General features: G+C 50.2%; 1 protein-coding gene across 1 annotated transcript in view; it reads right to left on the reverse strand.

Annotated features, from left to right (window-relative positions):
* MEGF11 (multiple EGF like domains 11) overlaps nucleotides 1–18386 on the reverse strand; it is a 479353-nt gene that overhangs the window by 21972 nt on the left and 438995 nt on the right. The window contains exon 23 of the mRNA XM_075896878.2: nucleotides 15579–15645. Within this exon, the coding sequence (XP_075752993.2) occupies nucleotides 15579–15645 (67 nt within the window). The remainder of the gene's footprint in view (nucleotides 1–15578; nucleotides 15646–18386) is intronic.

Genomic DNA, 18386 nt, shown 5'->3' on the forward strand with positions numbered 1-18386 from the left:
TGTGTACAAAAAATAACAGCCTTTAAAAATAAATCAAGGTAAAACTTTAGAGCCTACAAGTCCACTCAGTCCTATTTCTTGTTCAGCCAATCAATCACTCAGACAAACAAGTTTGTTTACATTTGCAGGAAATAATGCTGCCCGCTTCTTGTTTACAATGTCACTTGAAAGGGAAAACAGGTGTTTGCATGACGTTGTAGCTAGCATCCCAAATAATTACATGCCAGATGCACTAAAAATGTGTATGTTCCTTTACACTTCAATCACCATTCTAGAGGACATGTGCCCATGAAAAGCCATGTTCAGAAAGCCTTTGGCAAGGTCCCTCACCAAAGGCTCTTAAGTAAAAGTAAGTTATCATGGGGTAAGAGGGAAGGTCCTCTCATGGACTGATGACTGGTTAAAAGACAGGAAACAAAAGGTAGGAATAAATGGTCAGTTTTCCAAATGGAGAGAGGTAAGTAGTGGTGTCCCCTAAGTGTCCATACTGGGACCAATCCTATTCAACCTATTTATAAATGATCTGGAAAAAGAAGTAAACAGGGGGGCTACGTCTACACTGTAGCCTTCTTCCGGAAAAGCTTATGTAAATGAAGTGTGGTGTGGAATATCACCACGCTTCATTTGCATAATTAATTAGCAGCCGTTTCTGCGCAAGAGGCTTTTGCACAAAAAGGAGCTGTGTAGACGGCTCCTTTTTGCGCAAACCCCCCTCTTGTGCAAGAGACATTCTGCTTGAAAAAATGAGGAAAAACAGCTCTTGCGCATGAGAGGGGGATTTGCACAAAAAGGAGCCATCTACACAGCTCCTTTTTGTGCAAAAGCCTCTTGCGCAAAAACAGCTGCTAATTAATTATGCAAATGAAGCATGGCGCTATTCCACTCTGCACTTCATTTACATAAGCTTTTCTGGAAGAAGGCTACAGTGTAGACGTAGCCCCCCCTGTTTACTTCTTTCTCCAGATCATTTATAAATAGGTTGAATAGGATTGGTCCCAGTATGGACACTTAGGGGACACCACTGTGAAGACCAGGACTTTAACAGGGTTCAAGAAAGAATTCGATAAATTCATAGAGGTGAGGTCCATCAATGGCTCTTAGCCAGGATGGGTAGGAATGGTGTTCTGAGCCTCTGTCAGAGGCTGGGAATGGGTGATGGGAGAGGGATTGCTTGAAGAGTCCCTGTTCTGTTCCCTCCCTCTGAGGCATTTGGCATTGGCCACTGTCGGCAGACAGGATACTGGGCTAGATGGACCTTTGATCTGACCCAGTATGGCCGTTCTTATGATCTTATGCTGCTAAAAGGTTCTGCTTAATAATGATCCAGAGCAGTCCAGACTGATGCATGTTCATTTTCATCATTTGAGTCAGATGCCACCAGCAGAAGGTTGATTTTCCTTTCTGGTGGTACAGGTTCTGTAGTTTCCACTTAGGCTATGTCTACACTACAGAGTTTTTCCGCAAAAACTCGCGGAGCGTCCACACCTCAAGCGTGTTCTTGCACAAGAGACTTGAAAGAACAGAGGGGGTTTGTGCAACTGGTATTCTTCTTTGCTCTACTTCTCCCTGGTCTGCAGCCATGTTCATGCAAATGCCACGCGGGGATATTTAAATCCCCCGCCTCATTTGCAATTCCGACTTGTCTCATTAGCATCCCTTTTCCAGAAAAGGGTGCCAATGTAGACACAGCCCATGGTATCATCCACAAACTTTACCACCTCACTGCTTATCCCTTTCTCCAGATCATTTATGAATAAGTTGAAAAGGATTGGTCCCAGGACTGACCCTTGGGGGACACCCCTCTCCATTCTGAAAATTTACCATTTATTCCTACCCTTTGTTTCCTGTCTTTTAACCAGTTCTCAATCAAAGAAAGGACCTTCCCTCTTATCCCATGGCCATGTAATTTACACAAGAGCCTTTGGTGAGGGACCTTGTCAAAGGCTTTCTGAAAATCTAAGTATACTATATCTACTGGATCCCCCTTGTCTGCATGTTTGTTAACCCCTTCAAAGAACTCTAATAGATTAGTAAGACATGATTTCCCTTTACAGAAACCATGTTGACTTTTGTCCAACAAATTATGTTCTTCTACATGCCTCACAATTTTATTCTTTACTATTGTTTCAGCATAGTGGCCAAAGCACAAAGGACATATGAATATTTTGCATATCGGCACATAAATACTTTATTAGTGTCTACTACAAAAGCGCTATCTCCTGCAAATGTAAACAAACTTGTTTCTCTTAGCGACTGGCTGCACAAGAAGTAGGACTGAGTGGACTTGTAGGCTCTAAAATTTTATATTGTTTTGTTTTTGAGTGCAATTATATAACAATCTACATTTGTAGAGATCACACTACAGTATTTCTATGAGGTAAACTGGAAACTACTATTTCTTTTGTTTATCATTTTTATAGCCCAAATATTTGTAATAAAAATAATATAAGGTGAGCACTCTCCACTTTTTTATCTGTGTTGTAACTGAAAATGCAGAAAATCATCCACAATATTTAATACATTTTAATTGGTATTCTATGGTTTAGCTCTGTGATGAAAACTATTATTTTTTAAAATTGCGATTAACTTTTTGACTTATTTGTGTGAATTAACTGTGATTAATCGACAGCCCTAGCAAAAATGGCACCTTCTCATTCATGCCGCGTCTCCCTGTGTGTGTCAGAGAAGGAGCCCCGACTGCAATCAAATAGGCTGTGTCCAGACTCAGGGGTTTTTTCGAAAAAAGTAGCCTTTTTTCGAAAAAACTTCACCTGCGTCTAGACTGCAGCTGCGTTCTTTCGAAATTAAATCGAAAGAATGCGGCTTTTCTTTCGACGGTGGTAAACCTAATTCCACGAGGAAGAACACCTTCTTTCGAAAGTGCTCTTTCGAAAGAAGGCGTTCTTGAAAGCAAACAGGCTTTTTAGAAAGAGAGCATCCAGACTCACTGGGTGCTTTCTTTCGAAAAAGCGGCTTGTTTTTTCGAAATTCTGCGTGCAGTCTAGACGCTCTCTTTCGAAAGAGGCTCTTCCGAAAGTATCTTTCGAAAGAGCCTCTTTCGAAAGAGGCTTGCAGTCTAGACATAGCCATAGTGACGGGGATGGAGATAAGTTCAGAACAGAGATGGCGAGAGACACTGCCCTTGAGGGTTAGTGAAGTCGAGTGGGTTATGCCATTCAAAAGGGAGTGGAAGCAGAGACCTGGGCGAGTGCCAGCCGACAATGAGCAGTGGGTGGAGCCTATAGGAAGAGACATTGCTTATTTATGCAATAATGCCACGCAAAGAGTCCCTGACCTACAAAAGCCGTAGCAGAACAAAGAGGAACAACCTTCCTGAGGAGGAAGGAGGAGCATGGACCTCAGATTTTGTCTATGAACCACTGCGCACACTTCTGGTAGCCTATATATATATTTTAGAGAGTTTGCGTGTCTGTCTGTCCGTGAGTCCATCTGTTCAAGATGTTCAAGATAATCCTCAGAACATGACTTCGTCCCAGCAAATCGCCTGAAAATTGAGTAAAGTCATTGTATTTAGAGAGAAAACAAGCGTGGAAAACAATCGGAGACACACTGTCGGGCACGATCCTGATCGATGTTAGGGATGCACGAGCAGACAACGATGCCTGCAGAGTGGAATGGCGTGACTGAATGACTTATCAGGTCAAGGTTTACCCCAAGAAAGAAGAAGCCATGTTCACCGAAACATGAAGGCACTCTATGTGGCGCATTGTTTTATCAATGCTGGGTGCTCTAATGAGACATTTACAGAAATCTCTCCATTATGCCTACGAAGTTCTAAACCGGGGGCAGGGAACCGGGGGTCACTGACCCGCAGAAAAATCAGTCAAGGGACGCACACAAGTGAAAAGCAGGAAAAAAAGACCCCTGACTGATGTGGCCCCCTGACTGAGAAGGCGAAAGACTCCCCCCCACATACATTCCCCTCACACACCAGCGCCTAAGGGGGCCCAACCTAGTAGATTTTATGAGCTCTAGCTCCGTGGTGGGGAAGGAGGAGGGCTGGAGCACCAGCACTGTGGGAGGGACCCTAAGCTTCAGGGGCCGGATCCAGGCAAGCTGGGGGGCCGCATCTGGCCTTTGGGGCCTGAGGTTCCCCACTCCACTTCTAAACCAACGTTCTGATGAAGAGTTATGAATAAACTGTTAGGGACTGTTTTCTAGATCCACTAACATGCACCTGCAATTTGGTAGTTCAGAAGCTATGGCTACAGATGACTAGCTAACACAAGATGACACAAGAACGGCCACACTGGGTCAGGCCAATGGTCCATCTGGCCTAGTACCCTGCCTTCCAACAATGGCTGGTGCCAGATGCATCAGAGAGAACGAACAGAAATGGCAATTTATCAAGTCCTCCCTTGTCCTCCACTCCCAGCGTCTGGCACTTAGAGCATGAAATTGTATTTCTGACTATCTTAGCTACCAGCCATAAATGGAGCTCTCCTCCAGGAAGGTAGCTTGTTCTTTTTTGAATCCTCTTCTACTTCACAGTATCCTCTGGCAAGGAGTTCCACAGGCTGTGAGAAGAAATATTTCCTTATGCTTGTTCTAAACCTGCTGCCTATTCATTTCATCAGGGTACCCCCATGGTTCTTGAGTTACGTGAAGGAGTATGTAACAGTTCCTGATTCACTTTCTCCACCCCATTCATGATTTTAGACCTCTGTCATATTCCTCCTTCACTGTCTTTTTTTAAAATTCCTTCTTACATGGAAGCTAATTCAGAGCACTAATATGTTTTGTTGCCCTTCTCTGTACTTTTCCAATTCTCATGTACCTTTTGTTCTTCTCAGGTGGGAACCAGTGCTCAAGGGGTAGGCAATACTATGGAGAGAGGCATATTATCTCTTTCCTCGCGATTCCAAACACTCTGTTTGATTTTTTTTTGGCAGCTGCACAATGAGCAGAAACATTTTCAACGAACGAACCACAATAACTCCGAGACTTCTTATCTGAGTGGCAACCGCTAATTTAGCCCCCATTGTTTTGCACGTGTAACTGGGATTATGTTTTCCAATGCTCATTACTTTGTATTGATCAACACTGAGTTTCATCTGCCGCCTTCTTATCCAGCCACCCCGTTTTATGAAACCCCTCAGCAGCTCTTCAGGAAGGCCAGATTCCCATCACCGTTCCATTGGCATAACTTCACTGGGGCTCACACTAGGGATGTAAAATCCCGTTTAATTGGTTAACGTAGTGTTTAACCCGTTAAGCGATTACAGGGAGGCGGAAGCAGACCTCTGCCTGCTGTGGCCGGGTTAGGGCAGCCTCCTTGCCATGGGCAGGGGCTGCTCCTATACTTCACAGAATCCCCAGGCAAGGAGTTCCACAGGCTGTGACCTGTGGGAAGAAATATTTCCTTATGTTTGTTTTAAACCTGCTGCCTATTCATTTCAGAGATAGGGAGGAGGCAGCGGGGGAGTGGCTCTAGCCCAAGAGCAGGGTGAGCAGGAACCCAGAGGGGCTGGAGCAGCCCTCCACCTGTAGTGGGCTGGGTAGGGAGCTGCTCCCGGGTACTGATTAACTGTCACCTGGTAAGCACCACACACTAAGGTGACCCGTTCACATCCCTAGCTCACTCCTCTGACATTCCTGAGTGACCACAGGGGGCGGTCGCACCAACAGGTGAGTTGCCAGCTGGGGATGGGGCACAGTCCAGCACCTACCCAATAGATTCCTCCTCCCCAAAGAGAGGCCAGAGCTGGGAACCATGGCTCGGCCCCGCCCTGGAGGAGATGTTCCTCCGCGGCCGAGAGGCCGGAAACCGTGGCTCGTCTCCCCCTGAAGGAAAGGCCTCCCCACCGGTGACGCTGGAGCCAGGAACTACGGCCCATCCCCAGACCAGCTGCAGGCTGGGGTGAGGGGAGCTGGAGGCCAGAGCTGGCCCCCGGAGCCTAGTCCCCTCGGGCCAGCTGCAAACTGGGGGAAGCAGCTGGAGGCTGGGACCAGCCCACAGAGCCCCCCACCCCCCGACAAGCTGGACGTCAGGGCCCCCAGGAGGAGTCACCAGCGGGCGAGCACAGCCCCGGCCACCTCAGGAGGAGCTGCTGGCCGGGGAGTGTAACCCTGGCCCCTTGGGAAGACTGCTGTTGGAACAGCACCACCCTCCCCGCCCCGGACGGTCCTGGACAGGCTCCAGCCCCTGCCCTGAGTCCTGCATCTTCTACCTTCCTACCCTGACTCCTGCGCCCTGCTCTCTGCCTTGAGCCCCCCACCTCCCTTCCCTGTGCCCTGAGCCTGTCATCACTCCAGCACCCTCGGCCCCTGCCCTGAGCCCTCTGCACTTCCCAGCCCCCTGCCCTGATTCCTGCCCCCCTCCCGTCATAGGCCACTCCATACCCAAGCCCCGGCCGAGCCCTCCACCTCCCACACTACCAGGCTCCTGCCCTGACCCTTGTTCTCTCACTCCCTGCCCTGAGGCCCCCAACCCAACCCAGCCCTGACTCCGGCGCCTCCACCATAGTTCCTGCTAAGGTGCGCGCCTGCACGGCCGGGCACGAGAAATTCTCCACCCGCCCACCTACTCTGCAGAGCCGCGCAGCAGCGCTCACCTGCGGGAAGGTGAGTGGTGTGGCAGGCGGCTGCTCCAGGCTGGAGCTGGCTGAGGTGGCGGGCTGGAGGGGCCGCTTGGGGGTGCTGAGGCTGCATAGTGGTGGTGGTGGGCTGCTGGGGTGGGGGCTGGGGCCATGTGGGGGGCGGGGCCTGCTCCTGCCACGTGGGGGGCAGGGTGGGGCCTGCTGGGGGGGGCAGTGGCCTTCTTGGCTGGCCGGGGCCTGATCAGGCCTCCAGGACTGGTTCGGGGGAGGGCCTGATTGGGGGGCCACAGCTAGCTCGGGGGGGCCAGGGGCCAGCCAGGGGCCTGCTCAGGGGACTGAGGCTGTGTGGCAAGGGGCTGAGGCCACGCTGGCAGGCAGGACCACGCGGTGGGGGAGGCCAGCTCCAGTCCTAGCCCTTCCTCAGGGCCGGAGCTGTGCTCAGGGCCACGAACTGGCTTCGTGACTGCTCCCTGGGCTGGCCGCGTGGCAGCTGCCCAAAGCTGGAGCCAGGCTGTGGTGCGGCTGCTCCTGAGATGCTCCCGCACCTCTCTCCCCCCTGCTGCACCTCTCTCCCCCCCTCTTTCCGCACTTTTCTTCCCCCCTCCCACACCCGCATCTCTCTTCCCTCCTCCCGCACCTCTCTTCTGCCCCCCAGATCTCCCTGCCCCCCACTCACCACGTCACTGCCCCACCCCCAGCACCTCACTCCCTGCAGACTCCGGGTGCTGGCAGCCGCTTCCCTCTGCCCCAGATGGGACTCTCAGCAGCCCTGTGAGAAGCAGCCTGGGGCAGTCCCTGCCCTGCACACAGGCTGCCTAGGGAGCAATGCTCCCTGGGGAGTGGAGGGGGGGGTCGGGCAGTCTCACCTTCTCCTCACGAGGTGGGGGGGGGGGCTCTACCTGGGAGAGTCTCTTGGGGAGCAGAGCCACTGGCGGCTGCCACAGAGCCTCACATCTGAACAAGCACCTGTGACCTCACTGTGGGTGCACAAGACAAAAGTCACTCCGCTCATGGATGGAAAATCTTAGAGGGGACCCCGACCTCCACTCTCTGCCCTGAGCCGTCCACTTCTCCCAACCCCCTTCCCTGACTCCAGCCCCCCATCCCCTGCCCTGAATCCTGCACTACCACCCCTACCTGACTCCTGCACCCCCACCTCCTGACCCCCAATTTAAGTCTCTTTTACCTAATCCAATGTCAACCATTTCCTTATATTCCAGTGGAAGCAAAAGTATGACTGTCCAAAGAACCCTGGGTCTGGTTTTCATGACTTTCCCCGTCTTTTCTATTGCCTAATAAGCTCTCTCTCTCTCTCTCTCTCTCTCTCTCTCTCTCTCTCACATACACACACACACACACACAAGAAATGGAACAGAGAGTACAGAATATATCCAGCATTGAGAAAACATGCAGTAAAAGTTACAGAAAACTTTGATGACTAATGTTTTCAAGGCACACCAGTATGGGCCCTGTGCGTAATAAGGCAGCTGCCAAAGAAACAAAATTGCTAGTTTTATTACTGAATTGCATATCACATGGACCAAAAATAAAGATCAAGTCACCTATCACTGAGACAGAGAACACTGGTTGACTGAGCTCCATCTATACACACATATGCTTATTCTATATACGTACGTTTCATACATATCATCTCTCTCTATGTATGTTTTAGCATGCATCTGTCTGTGAGTCCGTTGGTTGACGAACTCCTCCTAAATGGTACAAGTTCAGACCACCAACTTTAGTAAGCATCCTCTTATCCTAATTTAAAGCAATGTCAGGGTTGGGTTGTGCCAGGAAAACGGGAAGTGCCTAGAATGGGACTGTTGTCCATAACATGGAACGGGAGGGGGCTGATTGGAGGAGAGGGATACTGCAGAGTGACCACTGGAGCAGCCACACCAGCAGGAGAGTGGCCGGTTGGGGACGTGGTTCCACGTGGCCAGCCACGGGATCAGGTGAGTGCCCCCCTTCCCTAAACAGTGCTGGAGGAGGTGGGGGACCACCCTCAAGGCTGGGGACTGCAGCCCACCTCCCCCAGGAGAGAGGCTGGGGTCAGTAACCACAGCCCAGCCCCTCCTGTAGGCAGGGGCTCAAAGTGTGGCCAGGCACCAGAACAGCTGCAGGCCTGGGGGTGGGGAGCCGCTGAAGGCTGGGGCTGGCCTCCAGAGCCCTGTCCCTCTCTGGACCAGCTGCAGGGTGGAGGGCACTGGATGCTAAGGCCAGTCCCCCAAATAGGCTGCAGGGCAGGGTCAGCTTTTGGAGGCTAGGGCTGGCCCCCAGAGTCCTGCCCCTCAGACAGGCTGCAATGCTGGGGGCAGGGGGGAGGGTGGGGAAGGAAGCAGGAGACTGGGTAGAGGGAAGGCAGCTGGAGGCCAGGACTGGCCTGTGAAGCCCCGCCCCCAACCAGCTGCAGGGCAGGATGGCCGGGTCCTCAGAGCCCCGCTCCCCGTGGATAATCCGGAGGGAGCCAGGATAATCTGTGGGGCCAGGCCCTGCTGCTCTGTCCTTTGGGAGGAGTCACAGGCGAGGGACTGCAATCCCAGCCTCAAAGGAGGAGCCGCCAGCTGTGGAGCGCAGACCCGGCCCCCTGAGAGGAGCAGGAGCAGCGCCACCCTGGCGTAAGGTCCAGTAGCCTAACACGGTAAATTCAGAAGCTGACAGTATATACTTGGGGGTGGCACATGCCTGTTAAATGGCTTCGTTACCACTTGAATGGCTCTTTCCCGGGTTCAGTGTTCTGCTCACAGCTCCGACAGGCGCGCTCACTTCTAAATTAGTTAGACCCTTTCCAGAGGAAGCAGAGCCACAGAGCAAGGATAGGAAGCAGTGGGTGGACATTAAGACCCCGCGGTGCCCCAAATTTTCAGATGCCCCACTCCGCTGCGTATTCTGTGTATGGGTAAGGACGGCCCTACTGGCCTCTGTTATTACAGACCACACCAAAATCCTAGCTTGAAGCAGTCTCTCACAGCCTGACATTTCAACCACATTTGGATCCAAACCTTGTGGCCGAGGCCTCGTTCAAACAAAAGAAGCACATCTGTATTTGTAATAGCTGTGAGCCACCGCATTTGGGGACAGCATTATAAAAGCCCCCGTGCAGACGGAATCAGCCATTCTTACAGCATGTTGCTACCAAGACTTGATTTCATTAGAAAAATAATGTTGTCTTTTAAAACTTAGTGAGAGGTTTGAGATGCTGGACCTTTCTAGTATGGGCTCTGGAGGCTAAAAGCTATACATTCAGGGGACGTCTAAACTACATGGCTCCGTCGACGGAGCCATGTAGATTTGTTGTTTTGGCAAAGGGAAATGAAACGGCGATTTAAATAATCGCCGCTTCATTTAAATTTACATGGCTGCCGCGCTGAGCCGACAAACAGCTGATCAGCTGTTTGTCCGCTCAGCGCGCTAGTCTGGACGCTCCCCTGCCGACATCAAAGCCCTTTGTCGGCAGCCCCGGTAAACCTCATCCCACGAGGAATAATGGGGCTGCCGACAAAGGGCTTTGATGTCGGCAGGGGAGCCTACAGACTAGCGCGCTGAGCCGACAAACAGCTGATCAGCTGTTTGTCGGCTCAGCGCGGCAGCCATGTAAATTTAAATGAAGCGGCGATTATTTAAATCACCACTTCATTTCCCCTTGCCTATAACCCTAATCTACATGGCTCCGTCGACGAAGCCATGTAGTTCAGACACAGCCTTACTGGTATTTTTTTTTCTCCATGGCACACACATACTAGCTTGCTACTGTAGGGTGTCACCATGCCAAATTAGCATGACCCAGAATATTCTCAAGCCAGACAAACAGGCAATACACACATTCCTGGAATGGAAGGCAGGGAAGAGAAAAAAACAAAGACAAGCCACACCTTGCAGCTGACCGTCCTAGGTTTCATGCAAGTAATGCAACCAAGTAATACACCACACATCAAAGTCTATGGTGCCTCAAACACTAATCTCTCTGCAGTGCATCCATGACAATAAATTATGTACTGCGGTTTATCTGTCTGAAATGTGCCTGTCTCCATCAAGGCTCCTCCAATCCCCTTACATGGATACGATTACCTCTGTGCACAAGGTGTGACCAACCAGGTTAGAATCCAGAAGGGAAATGTGCCAGTTATGATGATAAAGTCTAATGGAAATGTAACTGAGATCCAAGGAGCCTTGCCACATATTCCTAAACACGTGACTGGGTGAATACTGTGGACTCAATTTAAAACCTGGTCCCTTTGCGAGCGAGTTTACTTCCCAGCAGGAATCAAAGGGTTGAAAAATGACTTACCAGTAAAACAAGTCAAGAATATGCTGATGCAACTGAATGAATGTGGTCCATTCTATGCTCCCTAACGCTCTGAACGTGCCTTCACTCTGGTGCTTGGCTCTCCGGGTCTAAAAGGCATTGGTGCACGCTAAGCAAGTTGCAAGGATGTGGGGCCAAATTCTGTGCAACCCCACTGACAACACTGCTCACCTCTTTCTGAACAGCTTCCTTTCTATTGAATCCAGAGCAGCACCCATGAAAATCAATGGAAAGACTCCCTTGGACGTTCATGGGAGTTGGACTGGGCCCTTGATTATAAATGTAGAGTGTTTGTTATAGCGGCGTGTGGTTAGTAGCCTGTGTCCATGTGCTCAACCATTCTTACATATTTTTTCAGCCATCACTGGGGAAGCTGTTGCTCGTCCTTCCCATAATGGAGTTATTTCCTAAATGTTCATCATTGCTGGACCATGCTTAAAGGGCATGAACGTGAAAGAAGAAAACATTCCTTTGCTCATTCCCTTCCCTGTTGTGATCAGTCCTTTAGCTGGCAAATCGAAATGTGCTCTCAGACTGCACTTCTTTCTCTCTTTTCTGCTATGAAAAACAGACCCATGACTCAGCAAAGACTCATGTTGCCAACTGGTAATTGAGGGCAATCAAGTGGAAAGATGCCTCCCAAAGGTATACCAAGACGTCCAGCCTGCTGGGACAATCCTAATTGTAGAAACCACAAAGATTTATTGAATAGGCCTCCCTAGGATGAAAGGGAGAAGGAAAACATGGTTATCTATGGTTCTGTTTTCTCATCTACAACGGCAGTATTCTGCTGCCGTTCCCTTTAGTTGCTATGTGCTTGAACGGCAGCAGAACACTACACACGAAAAGCCTGCTAGCATGCATGGCATGTCCAAAATGTATCCCCTTGGTCCTCCCAAAGTTATGTATTTATACACATAGGTAAACCGTTTGACAGGTTACAGGTCAAAGCAAGGATGAAAAACTGTACTATTCTTTCTGATAAACTTAAAAAAACAACAAATAGTCTGGTAGCACTTTAAAGACTAACAAAACATGTAGATGGCATCATGAGCTTTCATGGGCACAGCCCACTTCTTCAGATGACAACAGTGTTGGATGTCCAGGACCAAAATAAATAGGGGAGAAGGGGGCAGGGGTGGAAAAAGGAAAAAATGGGAGGGGGGGGACAAGAAGAGGCAGTGGGTAAAAAATATATCAAGGGGAAAGCCGAGCAGGAATTTAATAGGAAAAACAAATAGTTTCTAAGTTCCTAAAGGCAGGATAGTCAAAAAAGGCAGATAAAAGCCATTAATTAGCAAACAACAAATGGTCAGGTAGCACTTAAAGACTGACAAAATATGTAGATAGTATCACGAGATTCTACAGAGACAAAGAACCATTGTCGCCTTCATTGTTTGGTAGGTTGATGATGACCCAGCCATCCAGTATCTTTATTAAGTCCATGGATGTGAGAATGGAACTTGTGAATGAGTTGTAGTTCCAGTCGTTCCCTGTGTATTTGGCTTGTGGAATTGGTTTGTAACAAAACCAATGAGTTTGGTAGGGTTAATGCGGATATTTTGGAGTCAAACTCCAAGGAGGGATTCTATTTTTTATCTTATTTTCTGGAATTTGTCTTGATAATCAGACTGAGGGAGCCTTCATGGGCTGATGCTTTGGTCTGGTAGGTCTGAAAAGCACCTCCATTAAGCACCATTGTCTCAGCAAGAGATCAAATGGGATGGGTGGAGAAAGCCAGGAAAGCAATGGGGTAAGATGAGTTTCCTACCCGTAACGGTTGGGCTGCCATGAATTTGTCTTTGCCATTTCCATCTAATCTACATATTTATGGTATCTAGTGCTCTTCAAGGACACAATAAAGGAGCAACTCTCTGCAACTATCTTTTGGCCAGTGTATGGTTTTGGGATCAGGATCCAGCATTCACCCGTATGGGAAGAAGGTCCATTCACATGCTACGTCCTGCAAGGGCTGTGAGAAATCCTGGTGATTCAGGGTTTGAGGGTTTCACAGTTCAGTGTGAATGTGAGAAGATGGGCTGATTCTGAGACTTTCATTGCTCAAAGCAGCAGCATTTTCAAACGAGAATCCGCTCGTTTTTCATGCAAAAATGGCCTTGTTTCTTGAGCAATGAGGCTGTGTTTTGAGAACTAGGCTGGGTGAGCAACAACTTCCATGCTGAAGTGCAGAGAAAAGTCACATTTTTTATGCTTCCAGGTGAAACTGAACATTTCCTGAAAAATTCTGTCAAAACCAAGACATCTGGGCTACAAAGTACAAGGGAAAGAAACAGCATCTATTTCCCCCTGAGATCTCTTACTAATCTGCTCGTTACTAAACATCACTCTTTCCATAGCTAAAGGCACCTAGAAATGCTTCTGCTAGAAAAACGGCAGGCATGCAAACAAATTCTGGTATGCAGGGGTGCAAGAGGCCACAAGAAAATGAAAACCGCTTTTGCAGTGGTAGAGGAGACACAGTGACCAAGAAAAACCTTTGAGAAGAATTCATGTGTCTTCCCCTCAATCCTATATGTGACAGGCAAACACACATCTGAATAGCAACAGCAGCTCTATGAATTACCATGCAGATGAGCACATCAGGGGCTGGTGATGCAGAGAGCTTTGTGATTTTCCTGAAGCAGGAACTGCAGGTGACACTTGGCCTATGGTGTAGGCATTGCTGTCCTCAGTGCCCACAAAGCACTGCCTAGCCAAGGGAACAGTGACGGGGAAAGGCCCAGTGGGATTTCACAGTCATTCCTTTGCCTGGTGTGTTGCGAGATACCACACAATTATACTTCTCACTAGGCCTTCTGCACTCTATTTCCAGCAAGATTTTAGCAGCTAGTATTTCACAACTTACTAGAACAGCGGTTCTCAAACTTTCTGACCCAGGGCACGCTCCGCTCAACGCAGACCTTTCTGTGGACCACCGGCCAACCACCCATGACAAAATGGGTGCAAGGGGTGGAGGGGTGGGGTCTGCCCAGAAGGTAGGGTGCAGGAGCAGCCTCTCAGCAGGAGGGAGGGTGCAGGAGTGGGGTGGAAGTGCAGAGTCTGGGCATGAGGGGGATGGGAGGTGCTTACCTGGCTCTGTGCCTCCTGCCACTTCCATTGGCCGTGATTCTGGCCAATAGGAGCAGCGGGGAAAGCCTTTAGTCGAGTGGTTTCCTGCGTTGCTGTTCCCCCAGTCGGGGGAGCGACAGTGTGGGGAGTCGCTTCCTGCCTCTGTGAGCTGGATCTGCCCCAAACCGCAGCGGGAAGCCAGTGCTGGCGTGCCACTCTCACAGGGTGGCGTGGGAGGCTTCAGCGTCAGCGCTCCGAGCCCACCCGCATGACGGTCGGTCCGCAGACCATGCTTTGAGAACCACAGGGCTCCAGGTCGAGACAAACGCTTTCTGCCACTGACAAGCCACCTTTCCGGCACTCAGACAGGAGAGCTTTGAGTGGCATGCAAAGCCCGACATGTCACTTTCCTGGAGATACTGGCTGCTTCAGCCCTGTCAGAACTCACGCTGGGGAGCAGGAAGGAACATTGGGCCTGACTCGGGGCACAGCAGACCTCAATTGGGCACTGGTGGATTCAGTGGGCTGTGGGAGCTCCTACCCTACCCCCCTCCTCTCTAGTGACAGACTTTTATTGGACAAGGCCTAAAGGGTTCCCAACTCATTTACCAATTTAAGAAGGATGGGGGTGGGGGGAAAAAGCATAACGTGAATGAGTTTCACTGTTCCTTCCTAAAAGATATCCCCAGGGGCCCAGCTGATCAACTCCTCCCCCTCTCTTCCTCCCTCAACACCACCCCTTCCCTCCCAATGCCTCCTGTATCTAAGGCAGGATCCCTACCAGCCAAGCTCCACGCAACTGCCAGAAGCATCTACCAGATCCCTGCAGCCTTTAGGTGCTGCAGGGCAGCTCCCACGTGCTGGCTCTGCAGCTCCCATTGGCCAGGAACTGTGACCAATAGGAGTGGTGGAGGCGGTGCCTGCAGACATGAGAGCAGCATGTGGAACCTCCCTGGCTGCCCCTGTACCTAGGGAAAGCAGGGACCTGGCAACTGTTTCTAGGCACTGGGGTAAGTACAACCAGGACCTCACATCCTAAACCCCCTACCCCATCCTGGAGTCTCCCCTACACCCAAATCCCATCCTGAAGCCCACTCCCCCTGCACCCCACATTCTGCCTCAGCTGAGAGCCCCCTCCTGCACCCCAATTCCCTTCTCCCCAGCCCCACCCCAGAAACCACACCCCCCAACCAGACTCCTCACCCTCTACAGCACCCCAACTCCTAGCCCCAGCTTGATGAAAGTCAGTGAAGGGGCGGGGGACAAGAGGGGGAAGAGAACCAGTGACAGAGAGGAGGGATAGAGCCAGCAGGCGGTGGGGCTGCAGAGAAGATGTGGGACAAGGGGAGTCTTGGTGAAGGGGTGGGGTAGGGAGTCCCTCAAGTTTAAGAACCGCTGGAATAGCTCAATAGGGTTCAACAGACACGCCCCGAAAGCCAGACCATCTGTCCAGTTTCTGTAGTGTGCCGGTGGCAAAAAAACCCACTTCAAGTTTAAACCTTGTGCTGCTAATAATTCTTTCAGTGAACTAACGACAATGCTAGTTTTATATTATTGTTAGCGCCGTTACGGAGGACTGAACTGGATTTGGACTGCCTCTGACTTCTACTTAAACAATTAAATTCTTTAAAATTACTGACCTAGTTCATTCAGATAGCTGTACGGTCTCCAGTCTGCAGTTTCTCTGTCAAGGACTTTGTGACTGAGCTGTTCAAAAAGCATGACAATGGGTTAACACTGACACGAACCAAAACAACCTCCACCCACCCGAGACCTTGGACCCGACTCGACCATCAACCCCACACGGTATGTGGACTATTACTTCTGCCTCATCGACAGCTCTTTTCTATCGAGAGCCTGAGAGTGTGTCGCTACCATATGGGAAAAGTCACAAAGGAAGGACACGTCACGAAGCAATGTACACAAGCGTGCTGGAAAAGTGCATGACGTCCTAGGGCTACCATGAATTATGAATCCAATGTTTGTGCAAATGGAGAGACCCTGGCGGCTTCAACGCGAACGATGAAGATGAATAGATCAAGGAAACCTACATGGGCATGCAGGCACAAATGGAATAAGGGGGATTTAACTATCTGTCGATATATTTAGTTAGCAGATATAACAGATACAAGATTTCTCACAATTCAAGGAAAATAGCATCAGGAAGAACAATGCACGAAGCCACCAGCTGCTCTGCCAACAAAATCAGAAGGGAGTCCAGGGCTTCCATCCTCGCACCGCCGCTGGAAAGTTTTGTCTTAGAGTTTGGCATCTGGGTCATGCCATGTGCCAAGGCGGCGCGAGCAGCTGGCTTCTGTGCAAAACAGCCCCCATCGCCAGCAGCAGCACCTGGCAAAGTCTGCTATTGTATGAAGCACAGTATCAGTATCCTCTGGAGTTTGCTGCCATTTCTAAAAGTGTACGTCAAGCTAATGCTGAGTGAGACTAGCATTTAGCCAGAAGCTGTCTAGGAGGCACCGCAGACACACCGAGGCCCAGAAGAAGCACTGAAGAGTTTGGGCTCTATCTGAGGCCTGACCTGGCAAGCAGTGTTCCTTCTAAATTGTTTCCATCCGTGGGAGGAATAAATTTTGTTAAGTGCATCGAGGCATGTGCAAGTGTGTACCACCAGGAGAAACACATACTGCCAGTTGTGAGTGCTCTGCTAATCAGCTGGACCGCACCTGAATCTCTCCTGGGAGCCGCCCAAGCGCTCAGCTTACAGGGAACACTGCTCTCAAGTATGGTTATAGGGTGGGCAGCAAGCTGGTGCACAATTCTATCCTCGTATGTTAACCTACGTGGGAGGATGAGGACTCCATCCCCACGTGGGGAGGAGTAGAAGAAAAGAGTCCTCACGCACCCTGGTGTTTGTGTAGGGCTCACGCCCATTCCGGGGCTCTGTTAGCGCTATTCAAGGTATGCACTTCACAGTTAGAGCCAACGTGGTGATGGTCAACTAGCTGTTGTGGGAAGGGCGCCCGTCAGGGATGGTCTGAGGAGGCTCCCAGCTGCCCTGGACCCTGCCTGAAGCCCATTAAACATCCCACAGCAGCCCCACATGGCCATTGGAGGCGGGGAGGGCAGGGGCGGGGCGAGTACGGCTGAAGCTTTGGGTAGGCGGTGCCTTGTTTTGCCTTACAGACCAGATGCCCATGACAGTCCCCCATATGGAGGTTTGCTCCAACCTCATCCATGGGACCCGGGGCAGCCTGGGAGATTTCCTGGGGGGCCTGGAGCCAGCAAAAGGCAGTGGTCTGACCCCTATTTCCACCCTATGCCAAGTCCCCCCATAAAGTCCCAGGTCACACTGCTCAGGGGAGGGGTTTTGGGGGAGGGGTGCAATGGGGGTGGGAGAGAACAGAGCAGGGATGGGAAGAGATGTGGCGGGGACAGGGTCTGGGGCAGAGGAGGGGGTTGTCCCAGGCCCTGCCCCCCTATAGGGATGGCCCTGCCCCCAGATCTCTTTCTAGGCAGTCATGTCCCATTTTGTATGTGTGCACTCAGACTACGTCTACACTGCTGGCTTTGCTGGCAGAGCCTATGCAAATGAAGAGTGGATTAGAATATTGCTGTGCTTCATTTGCATAATTTATTCACACTGTTTTTGCGCCGGGGTGTTTGAGCAAAAACAGTTTGCATAAATTATGCAAATGAAGCACAGTGATATGCTACTCCACACTTCATTTGCATAGGCTCTGCCGGCAAAGCCGGCAGTGTAGACGAAGCCTCAATGAATAAAATACAAGAGATTATAGCTACTTGTACAGCTGTAGTACCGTGATTCACTCATTACTTTCTAGAACAGTCTTGCTAAAAAGGAACAGGCAGACATGTTAACATGGAGTCCCCACACTTGGAGTTAGAAAGTGGGGAATTATGTACACAAATGCAGGTTGGCCCATCAGGATAAAAGCTCAGGCCTCAACAGGTGTGATGACACCCATTAAACACACAGATAACAATTTGGACTAATGCTAGCACTCAATATTGAAAGGAAAAGGCTACCCAAGTCAGATACTCGTTCCTAATCTATTGGAAAGAGTTGCTCAAGTTCTGCCCCACGTCTATTGTCCTTGAAACAGAAACTAATCCAGAGTCATCCTATGATTTGCGTGGGGCAGGAGGTCCGACTACATGATTCCAAGGATCTCTTCTGGCATCAACGCCTACAACTAGATTTATCTTACGTTAGATCAAACAGGCAGAGAGTTACAGTAGCCATCTCTGGGGCTTTATTCTGTTCTTTGACATTTTCTCTCTACAACCGTCTTGCACAGCCAGCAAAGCTCAAATGTGTTATCAGCCCATTGGTCGCCGCCCCCCCGTCTGCCTCTCAGCCACTCGTCTAATTCCCTCACCCCCAAAAAACAGACTGAAGTGGAGACAAAGATGATAAACCTTCTGGCTGCATGTGACATTTCTAATCACAGGCATTCTGCCTGAGA

This window comes from Pelodiscus sinensis, chromosome 14 (genome assembly GCF_052426305.1).
Source record: "Pelodiscus sinensis isolate ZL-2025 chromosome 14, ASM5242630v1, whole genome shotgun sequence".
NCBI classification, from domain to species: domain Eukaryota; kingdom Metazoa; phylum Chordata; order Testudines; family Trionychidae; genus Pelodiscus; species Pelodiscus sinensis.